The 21,771-nt window shown below is 47.8% G+C and overlaps 1 protein-coding gene across 1 annotated transcript in view; it reads left to right on the top strand.

The window, feature by feature from the left end:
* Positions 1-251: 251 nt before the first annotated feature.
* The window catches only part of E2F3 (E2F transcription factor 3), a 45,320-nt gene continuing 23,800 nt past the window's right edge, over positions 252-21,771 (top strand). Inside the window, exon 1 of the mRNA XM_074146526.1 lies at positions 252-566. Coding sequence (XP_074002627.1) covers positions 252-566 — 315 coding nt within the window. The remainder of the gene's footprint in view (positions 567-21,771) is intronic.

The raw sequence follows: 21,771 nt of genomic DNA on the forward strand, positions 1-21,771 counted from the left end.
TGGAGCCATTTTCCAGCCGGCCCCACACAGCGGGAGCGGCCCCGCTCCATCCGCCGCATCTGCCCGCCCCGCCGCCTCCGTCCCCCCCCGGCGCCCCGCATCCTGCAGCCGGGCCCCCCCCGGCACCCGCAGCCCCCAGTATTTTGCGCGGGGCCTCGGCATCGAGGAGGAACGGAGCTGGGAAGGCCGGGGGGGGAGGGACGGGGGGAGGAGGAGGAGACGCGGCTGCGGGGACAGACCCGGAGGGAAGGATGAGAAGGGGACTCCAGCCGCCGGCCCCGGCAGCGCCGCCGCCCGCACCGTCCACGGACTCCAGAGCAGCCCCCGCCGGCTTCCCGGCCCGCTTTGCCGCCGGCACCTTCATCCAGATCCGCAGCACCGGCGCGGCGGCGGTGGGGGCGCCCTGTGTTGTCTCCTCCTCCGCCGCCGCTTCCCAGGCTGCCGGTGCCTTTGCCCCGGCGGCGGATGGGGGCCAGCCCGCTGGCAGCTCGCTGTACTGCACCCCACACGGACCCGCCGGCAGGACGGCGCTGCTGCAGCCCGCTCTCGGCGGAGGCCGCCCCCCGGTAATTCTTTTTTTCCCCCCCCGTCCCCGCGGGAGGGTGAAGGGGGACGGTGAGGGAGTCAGCGCCAGGCAGGCCCTCTCCCCCGCCGCCGTCCGGGCCCGGGGGCCGGCGAGCGGGCGCGAAGGGGGGAGTCGGGGGGAAAAGGGAGGGAGGGCAGGAAAGGCGGAGGCAGCGCTTTGTTGCAATAAACTTTCCTGCCTCCTTTCCCCCCCTCCCACCCTCCTCCCCGCTGCCGGGTCTTATTTAAAAGGAGAAAGGGGGGAAAAAAAAAAAAAAAAAAAATAAGGGGGGGAGGGGGGTGAGGGGAATTAAACCCCTCGCCACGTCCCGCCGCACGGGTGCAAGGAGCGGGGGAAGGGCCCTGCTTTCCCCCAGCGGGGTTGGGGGGGGTGGGGGGGGCCAGGCCGTGCCCCGCCGGTGTCTCCGCTTCACCCCCGGAGCCGCCGGTGACGTCTGGCACACGTGCGCGGAGGCCGCGGTTGTGACTGGGAGCCGGGGCGGGCGGGGAGGGGGACGCCGCTTCCTCCTCCTCCTCCCTCCTCCTCCTCCTCCTCCTCCCTCTGGCCTGGGACAGCCCGACCGCCGGCCGGCCGTCCCCCCCCCCCCCCCCCTCTTCCCGGTCCCCGCCGCTCTCGGAAATGCCCCTGCAGCAGGTCAGTGACTCGTGGGGCGGCGGCGCCTACCCTACATCCCCCTCCCCCTTCCCCAAATTCCACCTCCCTTGAAAATTTCCACGCACCCCTCCAAAAAAAATAATTCCGCTCCCCCCCCCCCACCCCCGCCCCTGTGGGGTTTTCTTTGTCCTCGCTGTTTTCGGGTGCTCGCTTGGCCCTCGTGGGCTCCGCCGAGTTGGGGGGTGCGGGGCATCCCCGCCGGGCGGTGGTCGTGGGCGGCCGGGGGGGGCTCACCTGCCCGCTTCGGTGCGCCCCCCCCCCCCCCCCCCCCCCCCCACGACCACGACCACCGCCCGGCGGCGTGGGATCTCTAAACTCCTTCCCACCTCTTCCCTCCCCGCCCCGGTGCGCCCCTGCCCGGGCAAAAAGGGTTTTAACACCCCCCACCCGCATCCAGTCAGTCAGTGGTGGTCCAGGTATGGGATGCTGCTGGTAATTGTGAAATACTTTTGCAAGAGCTGGGGAACAAGCGTTTTGCCTCTCGGTGAGGATGAGGATGGCAGGACCTGCCTCGTGGGTGGGTTTCTGCAGGTGTTGGTTGCTGAGGTAGTGGTGGAAGTTTCAAGGCTCATCAAACCCCATCCAAACCTTTTTTTTTTTTTTAAATAAGAATATTTGCTGTAAATTATAATTGGTTTTCAGTGCCCCTGGTCCTCAGCATATCCTAACGGTGAAAGTGTCAAGCTGGCTGGTTCGAGCTGCTTTGTAAAGCTGTCCTATGCAAAGGTTTGATTCCTAGAAGGTGGTGGTAAGCAAATACAAAGAGAAGCACGTGCGATGGGATCATTCTGGGAGAATAATTGTACAGGTTTTTTCTTCTTTGTGGGAGGGATGTCGGCGCCATAGCAGACTCCTAAAATTTCCCCTTAATGGGTGCTACAAGACCTTTAAATATGAATTCAGTGTATTTTTTGGTATGGGGTTCACCTCTAATAGAAGGAAGAAGCCTTCCAGGCTTTTATGGCTAGGAGTTCCCCCACTTAAAAGTTTGGAAGCAGGAAGGCAATTTTGGGCTCTACCTGTAAGAAAAAAAAAAAAGTCCCGAGTTTGTTGTATACCCTCAGCCCCCTCGTTTACTTTTGGGAAGAGATGTGGGATGGGGGAGGAAGAAAGCGGTCAGGCTGGTGGTATCTATAGGCCAGGGCTGACACTCTCCCAGGGCGGGCGATAAGCCATCCGTGGCACGTGCCAGGAAAGGGGCTGCACATCCTGACAGCTGGTTTGCTGCAGACCTGGCTTTTGTGGGGTGGGGGGTATAAAGCTGAAGTGCCCTAATGCTCCATCTCCTCTTTCTGCTCTGCAGACATCTTGGCAGGGAGATGATCTATCCCTTCCGCAGTTCTCTGGCTCCCACCTAGTTTTCCCCAAAACTCACAGAGGATTTTCTGGGACTGGGAGGCGAGGGTATTTTCCCGCTTGGCTCCTAGCTGGGTATTTTTGAGAAACTGGTATCAAAGCCTGGTAAGAGGAGTGAGAAAATGCTGGGCAGTTGAGGCAGTGAGCTGAGGCGGAGCAGCACCAATATAAATTTAGTGCTTGATTAGATGAGTCGCAAGTAGTGTGTGGAGACTGAGACCCCCAGCTGAAACCAAGGCCCTGCTATGCAAAAGATCGTAGGGATAAGCCTGAGATTTGGCCGGCACACCTGCGCTGGTGAGGGTTATGAAAATGCTCTGTCTTTGCAGATGTAACTGCACTGGCAACCCACCCATCACTTCCAAATATAAACTATGGTAGGACTGGAAAAGAGTCAGTACAGCAGTATGGTTTAGGCTGTTCAGGGAGGTGTTTGACTGTACCAGCAAATGAAGAAGTTTCTTTTGCCAAACCCTAATGCTTCCCCCCTGGGAATTCGGTAGTTACTCTATCTATGGTTGTGTAAGTGTCACCGTGCTGGAAAAGCCTTGAAAGGTGGCCTGGTCCATAACAACAGGTGGCTCCAGCCCCAGAGGGGTGAGAGTTTGCACGCTCTTCCATCTCCTAAGCAGGTGTCTTGATACTGTCCAAAACCTGTTCCTCACTGTGTTGCTGCCTGTCGCGGTGTCTCCTGTGGCTGAGGGTTGCTAACCGGGCTTTTGTACCTTGGTCAGCCCAGGCTCTGGGAGGCTGTGACCCAGGCTGCCCACCCTCTCAACTTGAAGAGCTTTTTCTTGATTCCTGTGGAGTTAATAGAAAGTGTTACCGGGCAGATCTGAACCCCTGCTATGGCTTAAACACAAGCGGTAATGAATAATTAACCCTTGCAAAGCAACCATCAGCTTGGGCTTCTGGGGAGAGCCCGAGCCAACAGAGATGGGGTCACTGTTGCTGCAAGGAGCAGGTAGTCCTGTGTCCTCCTGTGCCCTGCCTGGGGACTGATGCTGCATCCCTTCTTCCCTTCTGGAAGCTCAGGCTTTCCCGGATGGAAAATTAACCGTGACCAAAATCAGTAAATACAGGTTTTCTGCTGGGCAGGCAGGTTGAACCAGCTAATGGAAGGCCTGGTAAGTGCCAGGACCATCAAAGGAAAGTGATGGCCAGAGAGAGGACACGGGGATAGTGACACTGTGCTGTTTTGGTGGCACTGAGCTTGCCAATCAACTTGGCTCCTCATGAAAATACAGGAGAATTTAATGTTTGACGAGGTACCCCAAAAGCATTCTCCCTGGTGTTGGCTTCTCACTTGGTGTGAGAAAGTCACTACCATTTGCTAATCCTAGTTCTCCAAAATGGGGCTGCTACACAAGCAAGCTGCTCAAAATGTTTCTAATTCAAATAGTGGAGAATTTCTTACTGTCTTTGGGTTATAAAGATAAGCCTTTAAGAAGAGGGCCATTTTCTTAGCCATGAGAAAATGCTTAAATGGAGACACCACCCACATGTTAAGTCCTTTTTAAAAGGGGCTAAATCCTCTTAACAAGAATATCTTTAGAGAACTCCTGTGGCCTTTAGATGACATGAGCTGTGGAGAGGCTGGTTCGGCATACTTCAGAAGGGGGCGGGAGGATTTACATTTCCAAACTGAATACTTAGCACCTCTCTCATTTTTTCTGGTGGTTCAGAAAGTACCTCTTCCTCCTTCTCACCCAGCCACAGCTGGAGGGGGAGAAAAATAGGCTAGCGCACAACCTTTCTCCTAGGCGTTAGGTAAAGGGGGAGGCCAAATAGGGCATAAATACTGAAAAAGGATTTAAGGTACGGGAGAAAAACCTGTAAGTTGCATAAAAGAAGTAAGTAGTTAACTAGTTGCTGATTTTTTTTTTTTTAATTTTTCAGGAGTGAAAAATTTTGTCTGTGTAGAAGACACAGGTGTTTTCATGTTCAGAACTGTTCCCATATTTCTTTGCCTAATAGTTGGTGTTAATAGGAATGAATGCTAGCTTGAGTCTGGGGCCTTTGCTTTTTGAATAGTGTTTAAGGGAGTTCCTTTGGTTTAAATCCATCTCCTCCAGCGACAGGCTGCTCCTGAGCCCAAGGAGGTACCACATGGTCCTTTGGCACAGCTGTCTGAGGAGAGTTCAAAGAGGTATAAATCCTGATTGCCCTAACCGTGCCAACAAACTTCTAGTGGAAAGCAGGCATCCTAATAAAAACCTACAGAAATAGCCCGTAGCTTGCTGTGCTTGCTGATGGTGGCTTTGCTATCCTCACACAGAGTCCAGCTACGCCGGTGTGGCTCCGTCTGCACCAGAACTACTGAAGTACAGTAGGTTTCCCTCCCCACCATGATAAGGGCTTCTGGCAGGTTTCCATGAGCAGCTGAGTCACTCAAAGGCTTTACTGTTGCTGGAAGGAGCAGGCTTGCTTCTCCCTCACCATCTCCTCTGTAGCACCTCCTTCACCCGACCTCTGGTCTGGCAGTGCTCTTCCCTCCTCTCCGCGCTTGGGGAGCACCCGGCTGTGCTGGTGGGTTTGGTTTTCTGCTGCTTTAACAAGGTAAAATAGCTGGGTCTGATGAGCCATAAGGTCTGGCACGCGGTAGGTATTGGATGTGCGTGGCCCGAGATGGGATGAGTGAGGTGAAGGAAGGAGACGGGAGCTTTCCCATGCAGTGGTGTTGAGGTGTTAAATCGGCTCACCAAGCCTCAGTTCTCAGAAGCTGGTCTATCTGTTCTCACTGTGAAGGTATCTGGCTTCTGCCACCAGCCTCTGCATGCCAAAGGCTGGATGGGGGTTGCTTTAGGGCCAGTTTATTCTTCCATAGAGGCTGCTTCAACTGAGCAATTAAAGGTGTTTTCTTTCCCCTCATCCCAGGTATGTTGGTGCTGCTCTGTTAATTTTTACAGTGTGCTCATTTGTGAGTATGTGTGAGCATTTAAAAAAAAAAAAAAATTAAACTTAGGAACTGCTGTATTTTGCAAGATGAAATGTTCTCCTGCTACTTCTCTGGCTGTGACTGTGGCAAATGTTTGAGGAAGGAACACAAGGAAGAGGGCTTGCACAGGACAGCCCTTCTCCTACTTGCTTTGAGAGAGCACTTCCTTGCTCAGGGGTTACAGCTGCGTTTTGTAGCAACCAATGGCCTGTGGTCTTTTGCCTAATCCCTGTTTGAATCCAGTTGTAGTTCTGACCTTATGTAGCAACAAGTTCTGTCTACGATTTAGTTATCTTGTATGGAAGAAAAAATGATTTTGTTTCTGCCTTTTTTCTTTTTGAACTTGCTGTCATTGGTTGATCCTAGATATTGCAGTAAGGGAAAACGATTTCCTCATATATGTTTCTCAACACCGTTTATGATACATTATCTTCTGTCCCGAGTTGTCTTCTCCAAGCTGAAGAGTGATAGACCATTTAATTTGTCCTGAAATGAAAGCCATTAGTGTTAAAATAGAAGCATCCTTTTATAAAAAAGAACCACAGGATTCTAGAAAACAAACATGGCTATGAGCTGAGAGTTTTTACTTGCCAGGCTTTTGGGAATTGGTGGCTTCAGAAGACATTTTGAAGACACGGCGGACCCACTTCGCAGGCTGAGCAGGAGCCAGAGACCCTTTCAGAGCCAGCTTGTTTTGCAAGGTCTTAACCTGACCCTGGGTGGGAAACAGGAGGTTGTGGAGCAGAGAGGCCAAGCATGCCTGACTACTGTGGGAACGGCCCTTTACAAAGAGTAGATTGCAAAAAGGAAAATGAAGTTCCACCATTCCTCTTTGGAGCTCCTGTCCAGAGCATCAAGGGGGAAGTTGGATGAGAAATGAAGATGTGAGCTTTTCTTAGTAGCATTAAGTGTGACACCTTTCAAACCTTCAGGCTTCACTTCGGAAAGTGTGTGCTGGGCTGATGGCCGTGGCTCTGGTGGCAGGGTTGGTCCTGGTGCTGATGCAAAGGGGTGGAAGAGTGTCTTGGCCTTCAATTCTGGCTTGTGGAGGAGCTGCCTGCTAAGGATGGGTTGGAGACCATGACTTCAGTTCAGACGGACTTCTTGCACTGATGGTGGTAATGTAGATCCAGCCATGCCCAGGGCGAGCCTTCAGCAGATGGAAAGCTCTTCTTAGTGTAACTAAACCTCTGGGTTGTACAGTCTCTGCAAATAATCTCATTTACAGCTGGCAGCACTGAGTGTGTGCATATATGGTGGCAACTCTCCTCCTTACAAATGACTAAGTTGGACTTCAGGCTTTTGTTTTGCCTGGCAGAGTTAATCACTTCCTGCGTTATTTTTTTTGACAGCAGAATTGTGTCTGCTCTTTCTGGGAAGAAACCCCTTCTGTGTGCCCAGGGCCGTGGAGGGAGGGTGCCAGTGCCCCCTGGGATGGGGCTGTTGCAGTGCTTGAGGTGCTGCTGAAGCACTTGGACTTGGTTTCAATTTCAGTTCTGTCGCCTGTTTGAAGACAGACTTGGCAAAATTGCCCAATTTATCACATCTTTAAAAGGGAACTATTTCACTTCTGTTTTCCTCAAGTAAGTTGGTCCAAAACCACACTTGGAAGTGCTATGCCTGGCATGGGTGTCTCCTGAGGTATTATGCTGTCTGCTTGGATGGTGCTGCTATTTGCTGGATCTCATGGCATTCGTGGAGTTCTTAATGCCTTGTGGGCTCAGCGTGAGCTGTGGTAAATATTTCCGTCTGTGAGCCCTGTAAAGGGAGGACACAGGAGTTGGACGAGATGCTGATGAAGCCGGTGCATACTGAAAATGGCCTCTGCTACTTGGTAGGAGCCTTCTACTTCATGCATTTCGGCCTTCCTTCTATACATATAGGAATACCTGGCGAATGTGTTGGTAGTTGTTTCCAAACTGAACTTGCCAAAGGTTCATGGCGTGTGTTGTCTCTCCTGTCCTATTTATGAATGTGAGCGGTCATTGACCTGGCCTGTCACAGTGTGAGAACTAATGCATGAACTCTGCCACCACCGCACCTGCGTGCCCTGTGGCTTTCGGGCTTTTGTGCCCAAGGTCTTTTGCCTAGGACTAAACTAGGGAGGAAAGGTGGACCCTTGAAGATCACCTTTTCAGGATCAGCTGACATCTCTTCTGTCACTGCGCTGAGTTATGTGGGCAAGTATGGCTTTTCTGTATTCTTACCTCTAGAAGTAGAACCAGTACCCCGTTGCGTTGCTTTAAGTTGGAGACTTAATTTGATCACCTGCATCTACTGTCAAGATTTCATCCAACTTGTATGTGGCTGCATCTAGGCCCGCCACTACCTAAGGTTGATGGCATTTTTGGGTGCCCTACTTCAAGGGTGTAGGACCTGATTTTTAGGAAGATATCCGGTGCTTCCTGTGGTGTTCAGTTGCGGCACGCCAGATGTTGGGTCCTTGGTATCTCGAGCTTTGTATGAACAAGCCACTGTCAAAAGCAGAGGGTGCTATTATTTTGCCTTTCAGTTCTCTGTCTTTACAGTGGGATTTTAGAGTCTCACCAAGTAGACATTGCAAGCCACTAGTTGTTTTGCAAAGATCTGTGGAAACTTGTGGAAAGCATGTAAACAACTGTTTTTTGGTAAAAATAAATTGTATTGGGAAACTGGATAATAAGAGGTGTCTGCTTAGCCTTGGCTGCTTCAGCTCCAGCGTTCCTGCTTCAAGTTGTGGTATGTGTGTGTTGGTTAATGCATGCATAGGTTCTAGAAGTAATTTTCATTAATGAGCTTCTTGAAAGACCTTCTCCTCTTTACAATGCTATTCTGGTTTTGGGTTTTCTGGTTGTTGTACAGCTGTTGGTTCAAAGGTTGTTGCACGTTGCATAACTTACTGCTAGGAAGTGGGGTGGGGGAAGAAACTCATTGGCAAACTTCCTTCCTTGTTAATTAAGGTGACATTAAAAGCCTCTGGTTTAGGACTCAATGGTGGCTGTCGCCATGCAGTACGAGAGTCAAATTCTTATATATCGTGTCAGGCTTATAGATCCCCTCTACTAGTTCTCTCTAAATATGACTTTCTCTTAATTTTGGTTCTACCCGTTAGCTACAAAATCTTACTAAAACTGGAATGCAGTAACAGTTATATTTTTTTCTACAGGGCACTGAATCTGCACTGTAGGATTTCAGGATTTTTACACGTTTTAAAGTACAGATGTAATTTTAGAGTGAAACACTTCTCCTTAGAGCGAGTGTACGATGCTCTCTATAGAACTTAGCTTGCAAATTTGCCTTGTGTGTTGTTCAGAAACAAACTGGCATGTAGACTTCCTCGCATCCCTCCTGCCTAGACTCCCATTTAAGAGGTGTCATCTAGCAGATTTCAGGTGTGGAAGTAAAAAAGTAACCTCTTAGCCCGGCATTTATATTGGTACGGTCCATTTACGTTGACAGTAGGCTTCTGGCTTTTTGGGTGCTACCACAGTGTGAGCAGATAAGTTTGTAAAAATATAAAGCGATGTGCAGGAAGGGTCTCATCTTGTACCATATGTGGAATGGCAGTGCCTGTGTATTGGGTTGTCTGTGGTGTACTGGAAAATACATGCTTTAAGGAACAGGCCTGAAGGGTTTGCTGCATTCTCTGACTGCTTCTGTAATGGAAACTGGGCTTTCCTTCACCCTCGGCTTGGGCTTTTTTAACATCTGCTGGTTTTAAGATCATTTTCCAACCAGAGACGCTAGATGTGGAATTATTTGGAATTATAATGTCTTGAGTGATGCTAGCAACCTAATAGTGCCTTCAGTGCTTGTTTTCTTGTGCTGCTAACTCTGGAATTAAATGGCAATTACCATGTATATATGCTGATGTTATTTTGCCTTGCCAACGTCGTGTTTTTTAGACAGTGTTGGTCCCACATACTGACAGTCGTTTTTTTGTCCCCGTACAGTAAGCTGGTTCACACTTTGTCTAATGTCTTTGCATAGTGGGAATTGATGTTGGTTACAGCTCTCACAGAAGGCTTTTGTGTGGCGATATCTGAAAGCTGTCTTGTTGGGAGCTCTTATCAAGGCGATTGCAATGAGGCCATTATCCCCACTCGTGGCGAACACAGATACTCGCAGAAATTTTTATAATAATGCTTAGTAAGTGGCACGCTGGTGAAGAGTGACAATGCTGGGGTGGTACAGAAATAATACCCGAGGTGGCAGCCGTGCCGCGGCAGGGCGTTATCTGTCCTTGCAGACCGGGGACGGGGTGGGAAGGGAACCCCGTGTGGGGCAGACGGAGGGTGGTGATCAGGGCTATCGCAAGCAGGAATAATCCTGGCTGTCGGCTCAGCAGAATAAAGTTTTATTTTTCATGGTAAGGCTTTTATCGAGCGGCTCCAAGTAACCCAGATCCAAATTGCTGTATAATAGTTCTGCACCTCATTCTTTTTTTTTTTTTTTTTTTAGCTGCGCGGTATCTATAGCCTAAAAAAGTCTCTTGGGAGTTATGTAAAACTGCGAGTCGGGTGAGAGGAAGCCGAAACTTCACAACTCCCCTGTAGTACTCTTTTTAAGCACAAACCTCTTGAGCCGGTAGAAAAGACAACTTACTACTTGAGATGGGGGCAGGGAGAGCTTTAAAAATTATAATGGCATTTTCACTGGCTGCTTTGTCTCGACACTGGGTATTTCACTAGGTTTATTCTTTTTTTTTTCTTTTTTTCCCCTAGGATCTGGGGGTTAGAAAAAGCTCTTTTTGTAAAAGACAGTATCCTGAAAGCTTAAGCAAGTTGCTCATTTTCTTTCTCTGGTTCTTAATCTTAAGAGCTGCCTTGATGATTTTTTCCCACCTCAAATTAGCAATTTATTTATAACATGCTAATGTTCTGCATGCCCGTCGGTATTACTGTTCCGTCGTGCTGAGCTGAGAATTGTTCTCTCGAAAACTGACACTGTGAAGATGACACAAATGAACATGGGAAATTGCGTCTGATAGAGAAAAATTCAGGTGGCTTTTGGTATGACTTTGGTTTACACTTCTTTATGTAAAATCACTTCAATTTCTCCTTTCTGATTTCAATTGCTAGTCACATTTTTGTTGCTTATTTTTATTTGTTAATTAAGAAAAATGCAGAGCATTGCCTTTTGGCATCCTCGCTACCCTCTCGTTCCTGCTGGCAAACTTCTCTGTGACCGTCTTCTACGTGCTGCCACCAGCTGCCTTCTTGGATTGCAGACAGGGGAGTGAGGAACTTCAGGGGTATTTCCCCCTTCTCAGGGCCCTCACGACAACCACTTTGCATCCAAGAGCCTTCAAGGCTCTTGGGATGAGGCTTATGAGAGCAGGGAGGCTTTTCCAGATCTAGGGTTTAGCAGCAGCCCTCCCTGTGGTCCTTTGCTTCAGTGCCTCTACAGAAAGACCAGGGAACATTTGAAGTCCAGACTACGCAACACAGTGTGTCTTGTGCATGAAGATGGGAATGGCAAAATAAAAACATGTCCTGTGGGTGGTTGTACTTGGAGCCATGTGCTTTGTTAGGTGTAAAGAAAGGCAGTAAAGAAATGCACAAGGTCATTTGGGGGCCTCCAACATTGTTTGCTTGTGACTCGTGTTCTAAAGATGCTCTTCATGTTGCTGCTGGCCTTGGGGCGCTGGAGTCCTTCCCTTTCTCATCATGGTAACATGCTTTTGCTGAATATGTGGGAAATGAATGCAACAGTGGTGAACAGGTTGTGTGCTGTTGGCTAGATGTTAAGTGTAGGTACGGCCTTCTGTGGACAGAAATAAGTTAATACTTATAAAGCTTTCCTTGTGTGTTTTTTTTTTTTGGGGGGGGGAAGGCAGAAGCCACTTTGCTGTGAAGGGGATTCCAGAGACTGACATATTTAATTAAATAGAACTAAAAAGAGAGAGAGAAAAGAAAAACAAGCTTGTAGGCAGGCAAATTCCCCTTATTCAGAGAAAGCCATATGTTCAGGATACTGTCCTTAGTGTGATTTATTTGCTTCAGAATTAGGAAAGAGGGTTGCTAGGAAAAGTAAGATGCATTCACTTCTTTCACCTTAAAGAATTTTATAAGGACGATTACCATCTCCCTCCTTTCTCCCTCTTTTCCAGTCCTGGAGAATAATCAATTTAGCTATAAGTCAGAGCAAGCAAAAATGTGATTGTTCTCATCTGCAATGCAGAGACTAAGACAGACTCTTTCTTTAAGGCCCAAATTGGGTATTTCTGCCTCAAAATGAATTGGGAGTTATCAGATCATTCTGTGTTCAGTAAGAAAGGATCAGAATTTCAGCCTTTTTATTTTTGCCTTCAGATTCGTCTAGCTTTTGTTTTCTTGACTACATCTTGCTCTTTTGATAGCCTCAGGGCCACTTTTGAACATGTTTCCCTCCTTCCTCCAAGGGGGAGAAGCAGCATCAGTTGTACCACACAGGCATTATACCTGTTGCTAGTACTTCATTTGAAGTGGAGAAACGTGGCTTTCCTAGCTGTTTGAAGAGCTCAGTTGCCTCAGCGTGTGAAGAGCAGCTCCCAAACTCTGCTCGACTGGCAGTTGAGAAGGGAGGAATCTCCTTAAGACCTTGCAGGGAGAAAACTCTAGGCATCTGTGAGATGCTATAGTATATCTAGCTAAAAATATCAGATACTTGAGCTTGCCTGTTGACTTGTTTGATGGTGATGCCTTGTTGAAATGGAGAAAACCAACAGATCTAGGACAGTTGTAAACTTCTTGAACTTCCCACTCTAATCAGCGCTTGTCAGGCCACACATGGAACACTGTGTTCACTTTTGGTCCCCGCTATACAAAAAAAGATGTGGACAGGCTAGAGAGGGTCCAGAGACAGGCCACAAAGATGATCAAAGGACTGAGAAGCCTGCTGTGGGAAGAAAGGCTGAGAGAACTGGGTTTGTTCAGCCTTGAGAAAATAAGGCTTGGGGGAGACCTTGTCACTATGTTCCAGTATCTAAAGGGTGGCCACAAAGAAGATGGAGACTCCCTTTTTACAAGGAGTCACATGGAAAAGATATGGGGTAATGGGTACCACTTATTCCTGGGGAGTAAATGATTGGACCCAAGAGGAAAATTTGTCCCAATGAGAACAGTCAGCCATTGGAATAATGTCCCCAGTGAAATGGTGGATTCCCCAACATTGGATACTTTAAAGATTCAGCTGGATGGGGTGCTGGGCCACCTTGTCTAGGCTGTGGTTTCACACAACCAAGAAAGGTTGGACCAGATGATGCTTGAGGTCCCTTCCAACCTGGTATTTCGTGATTCTATGATGATAATTCTATGAACGAGAGGGATGATGGAAAGATCTCGGCAATCGTGCCTGCTCATCATGGCAGCTCCAGCTCTTTCACTGGTCATGCAAGCATGTCATGCCTAGAAGATTAGGGACAGCCTGCCTGCCAGCAGCTGTAATGGTCCTGAAAGGTTTGCTTTCCTCCTGAAAAGCTGGTGTCAGATACTTTGTCTAGGTTCAGCGCCAGACCCTTTCGTTAATGTTGCACAGATCAAATGTATCCTTCCTTCTGCTGCAAAGTACTGCTGAACACCTCCTGCAGGGATTTTGCCTATCTCTGAATGCCAGAGATGATGCTTTTTGCCCTCTTTGTTGCTCTGCCTGGTGTTTGAGTGCCCCTCCATGACTGCATGGGCATGAGCCCCAGCATGGAGCAGGTGCAGTGAGCTTCCCAGCTAGAACCTTGAATTTAGAGTGTCTTGAATTAAGAGTGTGGGAAGGTACATGGTCCGCTCGTCTCTGAGGAAAAACATGGAGTGTAACTTAGTAGGGCATATTGGTCTGAACTGAGGTGGGTGTGCAGGTCAGGACTGATGCAGTGGCACACTTACATAGGGGACATTCTCATGCACCTGTCACTACAGGTCCACCTGCTTGTGCATCCGTACCCTACACGTGAGACTGGAATTTTTTTGATAGTAATATTGATGATGGGCCATGACTAGTTGCTTGTTCTTGTGTGTAACTGCATAGCCACTAGGAGTGCTTCCCATCACTCTGTCCATTTTGCAATGAGCTGATGCTTTTTTAAAGACAATCTTAGGAGTTTTTCTTAGCATGAGCAGCTATACTTGCCAGCAGATGCTTGGAGTACATGCGAGTTTGTGGAGATGGCTTTCTGAGGGGACAAGCTGCTGGTCCTGCCACCAGATCAGCCAGCGGCATCTTGACTGCGGCTGAGATTGGACTATCAGTCTCAGTGATGTGACCTTCCAATTGTGAAAGAACTGATGAAGGCTTTTGATTGCTTGGACAAAAAGATGGGGGGTGTGTGTGTATATATATATATACACACACATATACACAGCCTTGGGGCTTGTGAGGCCTGAGCAGGAGTCCTTGGGAGCAGTGGAATGAGGTGTGTGCTGGGGATCCTCAGGAGCTGAGCTTCTGCTTCTCTGGTTTAACTAGCTACTTGTGTCTCCCCTGGCACGGTGAAATCATGTCAGTCCCTTCACTAAGTGTTTTTATCCAGACTACGAGTTTCAACAAAGTGTGGGGTTTTTTTAGTGTGTGGATTATTTTGAGTTGTTGTTGGTTTTCTGTTTGTGTGTTGTTTTTTTTTTTTTAAGTTTAGTATTAAGATCTTTAAGAGGGTAGACCAGCGAGATTATTCGGGTAAGAACCTTTTACAGTCACGATGCAGAATTTTTTCACCGTAACTAGCGAAGGCAGCGGTTTGAGCATATGCCAGTGTGCCTTTCCAGAGCTGTGATACGGCTGAACCACAGTGGAAATCTGGAACCGTAACGACACGGCGTATAGGAAGTTTGACTCCCTGCGTTTAACCACAAATGTGGTCAATCTTAGGAGAGGCAATAACGGAGCGGAAGAAAGGTGGTAGTATTTGATTAGCTTTGTTCTCCTTGTTTTCTGTAGTGCATCTGATGGATGCAGCTCTGGCTGTGAGAAGAGTGATAATGTTACTGACTGATGGTTCCAGTTTCTTCCTTGTTATACTTTGAAGGTACTAATTTGGAGTAGATATAACAAACTTGCTTTCTGTATATTACGTTTAGTAGTCATGTGCTATGATTAAACAGTTGTGCTGCTTGGTAAACTCTTCAGTATTTCTGAAGATAATCATAGAATCATTTTGTTTGGAAGAGACCTTTCAGATTGAGTCCAACCGTTAACCTGGCACTGCCAAGTTACCACTAAACTGTGTCCCTCAGCGCTACATCTACACATCTTTTAAATACCTGCAGGGATGGTGACTCAACCACGTCCCTAGGCAGCCTGTTGCAATGCTTGTCAACCCTTTCGGTGAAGAAATTCTTCCTAATATCCATGCTAAACCTCCCCTGGTACAACTTGAGGCCATTTCCTCTTGTCCTATTGCCTGCTACTTGGGAGAAGAGACTGACCCCCACCTTGCTACAACCTCCTTTCAGTTAGCTGTAGAGAGCCATAAGGAGAGCCTCTCTTTCTCTAGGCTGAACAACCCCACTCCCCTCAGCCATATAGAGGAGTATTAAATAGCATGTCAAGATCCTCCAGGTGGTCACTAGCTGCATGTGGGGACTGAAACACAAAGCAGTCTAGTTGTGACAGGTATCTGCAGTGGATGAGTGAGGGACAAAGGTCTTCCCGTTTCTCCTCACCATCGTGCACTAGATCATCATATTAGATCCATTTCGTTCAGTAACATGGGAACGGCTTTTTGTCTTGGAAACCAAAATATCCTTCTGCTTCCTATCTGCATGTTCTCAGAAATGAAATGTAATCCTCTGATAGCGAGGGAAACCTTAATTGCCTGCTGGGATGGGAAGGAAAAGATATGAATTGGGCACCGGGTCTGTGCTACTAGGAGTGCTTCCCATGGCAGAGGGGATTTCCTGGAACCATCCTGGGAGATGCTTTTCGGGAGGTGGTTTCAGATTCAGCTTACGGCGATGCCAGTCAGTGCTGCCACGAAGGAAAGGGCAGCCCTGAGGAAAGGGACTTGGGGGTGTTGATGGACGAGAAGCTGGACATGAGCAGGCAATGTGCTCTCGCAGCCCAGAAGGCCAATCACATCCTGGGCTGCATCAAAAGAAGTGTTGCCAGCAGATCCAGAGAGGTGATTCTGCCACTTTACTCTGCTCTGGTGAGACCTCACCTGGAGTACTGTGTGCAGGTCTGGAGCCCTCAATATAAGAAGTCCATGGACCTGATAGAGAGGGTCCAGAAGAGGGCCACCAAAATGATCAGGGGGCTGGAGCACCTCTCCTATGAGGACAGACTGAGGGAGCTGGGGTTGTTCAGCCTGGAGAAAAGGAGGCTCCGGGGAGACCTCATAGCGGCCTTCCGGTACCTGAGGGGGGCCTACAGGAAGGCTGGGGAGGGTCTGTTTACAAAGGCCTGCAGTGACAGGACAAGGGGCAATGGTTTTATGTTGGAGAAGGGGAGATTTAGATTGGATATTAGGAAAAAGTTCTTTACCATGAGGGTGGTGGAACACTGGAACAGGTTGCCCAGGGAGGTGGTTGAGGCCCCTTCCCTTGAGATATTCAAGGTGAAGCTCGACGAGGCCCTGGGCAACCTGCTCTAGTTGGGGGTGTCCCTGCTGACTGCGGGGAGGTCGGACTAGATGACCTTTGGAGGTCCCTTCCGGCCTGGACCAATCTATGAAGAGGGTCATGCTGCCCTCCCTCCCCGCTCACCCAGTCCCACCGCCTCCCTGCATCGGCACACGGCTCGGCCAGACTGGGGACCGGCTGAAAGCTAACACTGGCCAAGCAATTAGTTTTCAGCCGCTTGGCTGGGGCGGAGGAGGTGGGCAGTGAGGGCTGTCCCCAGTGGTGGCGGGGGGGGTCCCGAGGTGTGGGTGGGATGCCTCGCTGCCTGTGTGTTGCAACCTCAGCATCTCCTAGAAGCAGGCGGAGTTGTGCGTAACGAAAACCTAACAGATGGCTCTGTAAAGAAATCGGCAGGTTTTGCGCCGTTAGGTTACCGAGCGGCCACCGGTGCCAAAGGGCTTGCCCTCCCTCCCCACCTCCTGCTTTCAGCCTTTTTAAAGGCTTGCAGGTGGCTTTAGGGGTTTTTGTGAGCACACAGAGGAGAAAACACGGCTGAAAAATTCCTCTCGATTCGCAGAGGAAAATCCGTAGTTGCTTAAAAACTGAGAATCTGCGTCTTCATGGTGCTGCGTTTGCACCGTGCCTTGCACGCTCGGCTCCCAGTCCCGGACCAAGAATCCCAGGCTACGTGCCGTTTAATTACAGTCTGGTGGCTGGCATCGAAGTAGGTGAAGATATAAATGTAATTTGTGCTGAGAAGTTTTGTCTGTAGCGAGCCTGTAATCCTGGAGCCTGTGATCCTTCTCCCAGATCATCACTATCGGGAAATCCCTCCTGAGGCCGGGCTGGCTGTGCTGCTTGGGCAGGTAATGCTGCTCTGAGCAGGGCTTTGACGTGACTGATTTTTAACAGACGAAAGCAAAGGCATCGTGGTCTTGCACGAGAGGTCGCAGAACCCCTGGAGATAGGAATTGGGATGGCTTTTACTGCCGATAGCCCCAGCCCCCACTGAGTGGCTTGCCTTGTACGGGTTATGAAGGTGGGAAGGCTCCTAGAGGTTCTGGTTAGATGGGTGGTAATGAACGCTAGTCATACGCAAAGTTCGTCAAGGAAGGTTGAGTTTCATGACTGCACCCACAGCAGTGTCTCCCTTCTGTCCCTCAAGTGGAGAGGTGAAGCCAGCCTGCCTGGTGGCGAGAGCACCTGGGGCCCTGCTTATTCCACGACACTGCAGGGTTCGGCTCTTTTGACCAAAATACGCTGCTGAATTTCGGCTTCAGCTTAAAAGGAGATATATCATCGAGGTTGTAAGGAAACCTCCACGCACAAACTCAACTAGTGCGGTACTGCCTAGCTCTGGAGACAGCCTGTAACTGATGGGGTTGCAAAAGTAAGAGTTATCACTTTAATCTGTTGCCTAATTTTAAACATAACTGCTTTGTTATTGATTACTTCAGCAAAAAACTTCAGATGTGATTTATCTCACAATCCTTCCAATGTTGCCCACTGCCTGAAGCCTCAGCTCTCCCCACAGCAGCTGCCAAAACTTCCATCTTTCTCCTGATACTTTCTTTAGCATCGTTGTGCACTGAAACGTTTGCAGGATAGTAAAATCGTGAAAGCTGTGTAGCATTCCTATTTATTTTGGAATTCAGTTCTTTATACAAGGAAGGCTGTAACTCTGCCATATTTACTTTCTTGTATTTAATTCAATAAAATGTATTTACCTGAAGCGGACACGAAGTTTCCAGTTTGCTGTGGAAAGCGTTGCTGCAGAACTTGTTCCAAGTTAGTGCAGAGTGCGTGAGGGCTTCTTGCCAGTGCAAAGCGTGGGAGGGAAGGCAGGAGTAAGAGTCGTCTCACTACTATCATCCACAGGCGCCTACTGAAAGAGTAGAAGTTACGGATGTCAAGGCAAGGTAACAGGATTTTTGGTGTGTTTTTGTTTTGTTTTTGAGTTTTGTACTTCCAAGACAAACCAGTGACTGGCAAAGCAGGTTTCTTCCAAGGCTGTCTTTAAAGTACTTTTGCTTCACCTTGGATAAGAACCTGCAACTTCAGATAGTGAAATTTAGTTAAGATTTCTTGGATAATCTTGGCTTTCCAGTTTGATGTAGTTTGGAATTAGGGTTAGGAAAACAATTAGTGTAGAAAATGAGGATTTTCTTTTTTTTTTTTTTTTTTTGAGAATCTACCACACTTCAGGCTTTTTAGCAATCTAGGAAGCTACAGGGTGGTGGAGGCTTCCCGTGGCTGCCCTGAGTTGTCTTACCCTTCCTCCTGCTGCTAAGAGAATAAGGCTGCTGTTCTTCCTATCCACATACTGTTGAGAAAGGCCATCATACAGATGCTATTTTTGATCCTATTCCTTTCCCTAATTATATGTAGCTTTTATAAATCTGTCTGGATGGAAAGATCCTGTGTACTTTGAAAGGGTTCACTTGATCTAAATTTAAGGATGTCTCATGTCCAGTTGTGAAACTTGCTATTTTAGTTTGCCCTACCTACAGCTTTTACTAAAACAAGAGGAAAAGGGAGAAAAGGAGAGACTGAAAAGCGTGTGTGAGAGGAGGGAATGATGACTCATTAAGTGGGACTGCATTTGAAAAAGGAAAGGATCAAGGTGTACTGATCCTAAGAGAGAAAGTCATGGGTTTTGTGAAGAAGGCACGATTAAATCATATGGTCATTTATTTTCTGAACAGATTAATGTACATTTGTGGAAGAGCCCATGAGCCTGAATTGAGAAGGTAACTTTGAAGACAGAAGAAATCTATTTAAAGAGAGGAATTTTTAGTGCAGCATTTAATAGGTGATATTTTAGTGCTAAATTCCACTGGAAGACTTCTCCAGGCTTCTGGAAAATCCCATTTAGCTGTCCATTGCCTACGAGATAGTTCTAATAACTGCAAGGCAGGTAGCAGAAAGGGAAGGAGGGAGAAGGCAGCAGTTCAAGAAGCCAAATAGGTTTTCTCTGAACTTTAGGCTGCAATGGACAGAAATTAAAGCTCATTAATAAACACCTGAGTTTCTGCCTTCATCCTAGGTATTGTCTATTTTACCTCTGTGCTAGTTTTCTGCCCTTCCAGTCTCATTCTGACATCCATAAAACTTCCCTAAGACTTGGGATGCCCAAAAGTCTTGAAATAACCCTCTCTGGAGGGTTTAAGTAGCATGTGATTATAAGGATGGAGTTCTGAACACAGCACTGCAAAAAGCACTTGTGGTGTTTCCTAAAATGCTTGCCAGCAATGTCCAACAGCCAGCTCTTCCTACCTTCGCCCTTCTTCTCCTGACTTTCTTCCCCACCAACCAAAAGCTAAAAGATAACGAAGGTGTAGCTGTCTGACCTGTGAATGAGGCTGACAGAAAGGATGTTTAATATTGTAAAGGACTTTCATTAAAAAAAAAACACCATCGGTACGGCGTTGGATTAAAAATTGGCTAAGTGACAGATTGGGAAAAGGGTCCTTTTGATTGATTCCAGTGACTATTTGCACTGTTCCCAATACTACGGCATGCTTTCATCGTTGTCCTAGAAGTAAACAAAAAAACTGTTACTGATAGTAATTGCTAGCAGAATAGTAAGTGATAATGGAGCTCTCACAACTTGCTCTGTAGGCATATTCAAACACAACTGCGTCTTTAATACAGCCAAAGGCAAAGTTGTATGCCAGAGAACAGGGACTGCAAGCTCTGCCTTATGAAAGAGGGCCTGTATCCTGGAAAGCAGCACTTTGGAGAAGCCTGTAGTGGACAAGGAACTGCACGCCAGCTTCCAGCGTGATGCTGAGGGGCTGTGGCACTGAGGCTTGCATCCTGGCATAGACAAAAAAGGAACAGGAGAGGGGGAAACTTTTTCCTCAGCGAACAGGCTTGGTGCAGCTGATACTTGAGGTAACACATGCAATTCAGTGCTAGTGCTTGTAAAGGGAAAATGTTGAAAAAGGGAAGATGATGTTAAATAGGGCAGCAAAAATAATTTGAGGTCTGAAGGAAATGCCCTACAGTGCAACTTTTTGTTGTATGGCACTGTACTGCACTACAGCGCAATATTCTGTTTATGAAATTAATATTAAGGGATGACTTGACTGATATAGAAGATACAGTATTGGGAAGGGGGGTTGATGTAGCCGATGGTTGTGCTGCCATCCAGAGGGGCCTTGACAGGCTGTAGAAACTGGCTGGCAGGAACATCATGAAGTTCAGTAAAGGGAACTGCAAAGTCTCGCCTCTGGGGAAGAAGACTTCAGGTACCAGGATGGGCTGGGGTAGACCTGCTGGAAAGCAGCTCTGCGAAACAAAGCCCTGGAGGTCCTGGTGGACCAGCGATGCATCCTTATGGCAAAGACCACTGATGACCTCCTGGGCTGCATTAGGCATTGCATTACCAGCAAGTTGAGCGAGATGATCCTTCCCCTCTGCTCAGCCCTGGTGAAACACATGGAGAGCAACAGACACAAGCTGGAACACAGAAAGTTCTGTCTCAACATGAGGAAAAACTTAATTTACTCTGAGGGTGACAGAGCACTGGAGCAGGCTGGCTAGAGAGGTTGTGGAGTCTCCTTCTCAGGAGATATTAAGGACTCAGAGCATCTGATACACAAGGAGAGGCTGATCTGGGACTGTTCAGCCTGGAAGACAGAAGATTAGTATAGACACCTGATGGGAAGAAGTGAAGAAGATGGAGCCAGGCTCCTCTTAGTGGTGACTACTGACAGGACAAAAGGCAGTGGGCAGAAATTGAAATGCAAGAAATTCCATTTAAACAGAAGATTTCACAGTGAGGATGATCAGGCGCTGGAATAGGGCTCTTAGGTTGTGGAGTCTGCATCACTGAAGATATTAAAAACCCAACTGGACACAGCACTGAACATCCTGTTCTAGTAGCTCCTGCTTTAAGCAGTGGGGGTTGACTAGATGATCTCCAGAGGTCCATCCTCAGCCACCCTGTGAGATGCTTCTGGTGTTAAAGGACTTCTTAAACTGTTGAACTTGGAGCATGTCAAGTACTTCCTACTGAAAGCTGAATCAATGCAAACTCAAAGTGGAAATTAGACTTTTTTTTTTAATCTTAAGTGAAGGGAAAATAATCATGAGTTGATACCTTCAAGTTTAGACAGAATGAATGTTTTGCTGTGAAGTTTCTCTGCAGAGTTGTGCTCTGTAATTTCAGCTCTGAACAGCCTTGAGGTCATTAAGTCCATCTGCCTGCTTTCTGGTGGCAGCAACCATATTTATGGTCCTTCTTGACAGTTTCTTGCTCGTTTAACTTTCTCATATCAGAGATCCTACAATTGCATGGCAATCTTTCCTATCCTTGACTACAAGAGAGTTTAATGTTACCAGCTGCATAGTAACTAGGGGAAAGGTAGTGGTCTGTGATACGTAGGAGGTCATATGAGAAAGTTGGATTCTTTTCTTTGATCAAAGGCCAGGTTAGAGAAGAAATATCAATTCATTTAATTTTAACATTTCAGACTTAAAGATAGTACACGTTTTTTCTGGAGAAGTGATCTCAAGGTATTTAGTTTAGGGAATACGTAGTAAAGAAGACAAAGTGGAATGGACAGATTGTGTCTGGTGAGGACCAATTTTGACCTAGAGTCAAGTCCTTGGTTGACTCTGTGACCTGAGATGTTCTGCTTCGCTAGAGCCAAAACAGCAACTTTCTCTTCTTTGCCCCTAGGAGTTTATTCTCTGTGATGACATATCTGTTTTGGATGTTG

The sequence above is a fragment of the Numenius arquata genome, chromosome 4, assembly GCF_964106895.1.
Source record: "Numenius arquata chromosome 4, bNumArq3.hap1.1, whole genome shotgun sequence".
Classification (NCBI taxonomy): Eukaryota; Metazoa; Chordata; class Aves; order Charadriiformes; family Scolopacidae; genus Numenius; species Numenius arquata.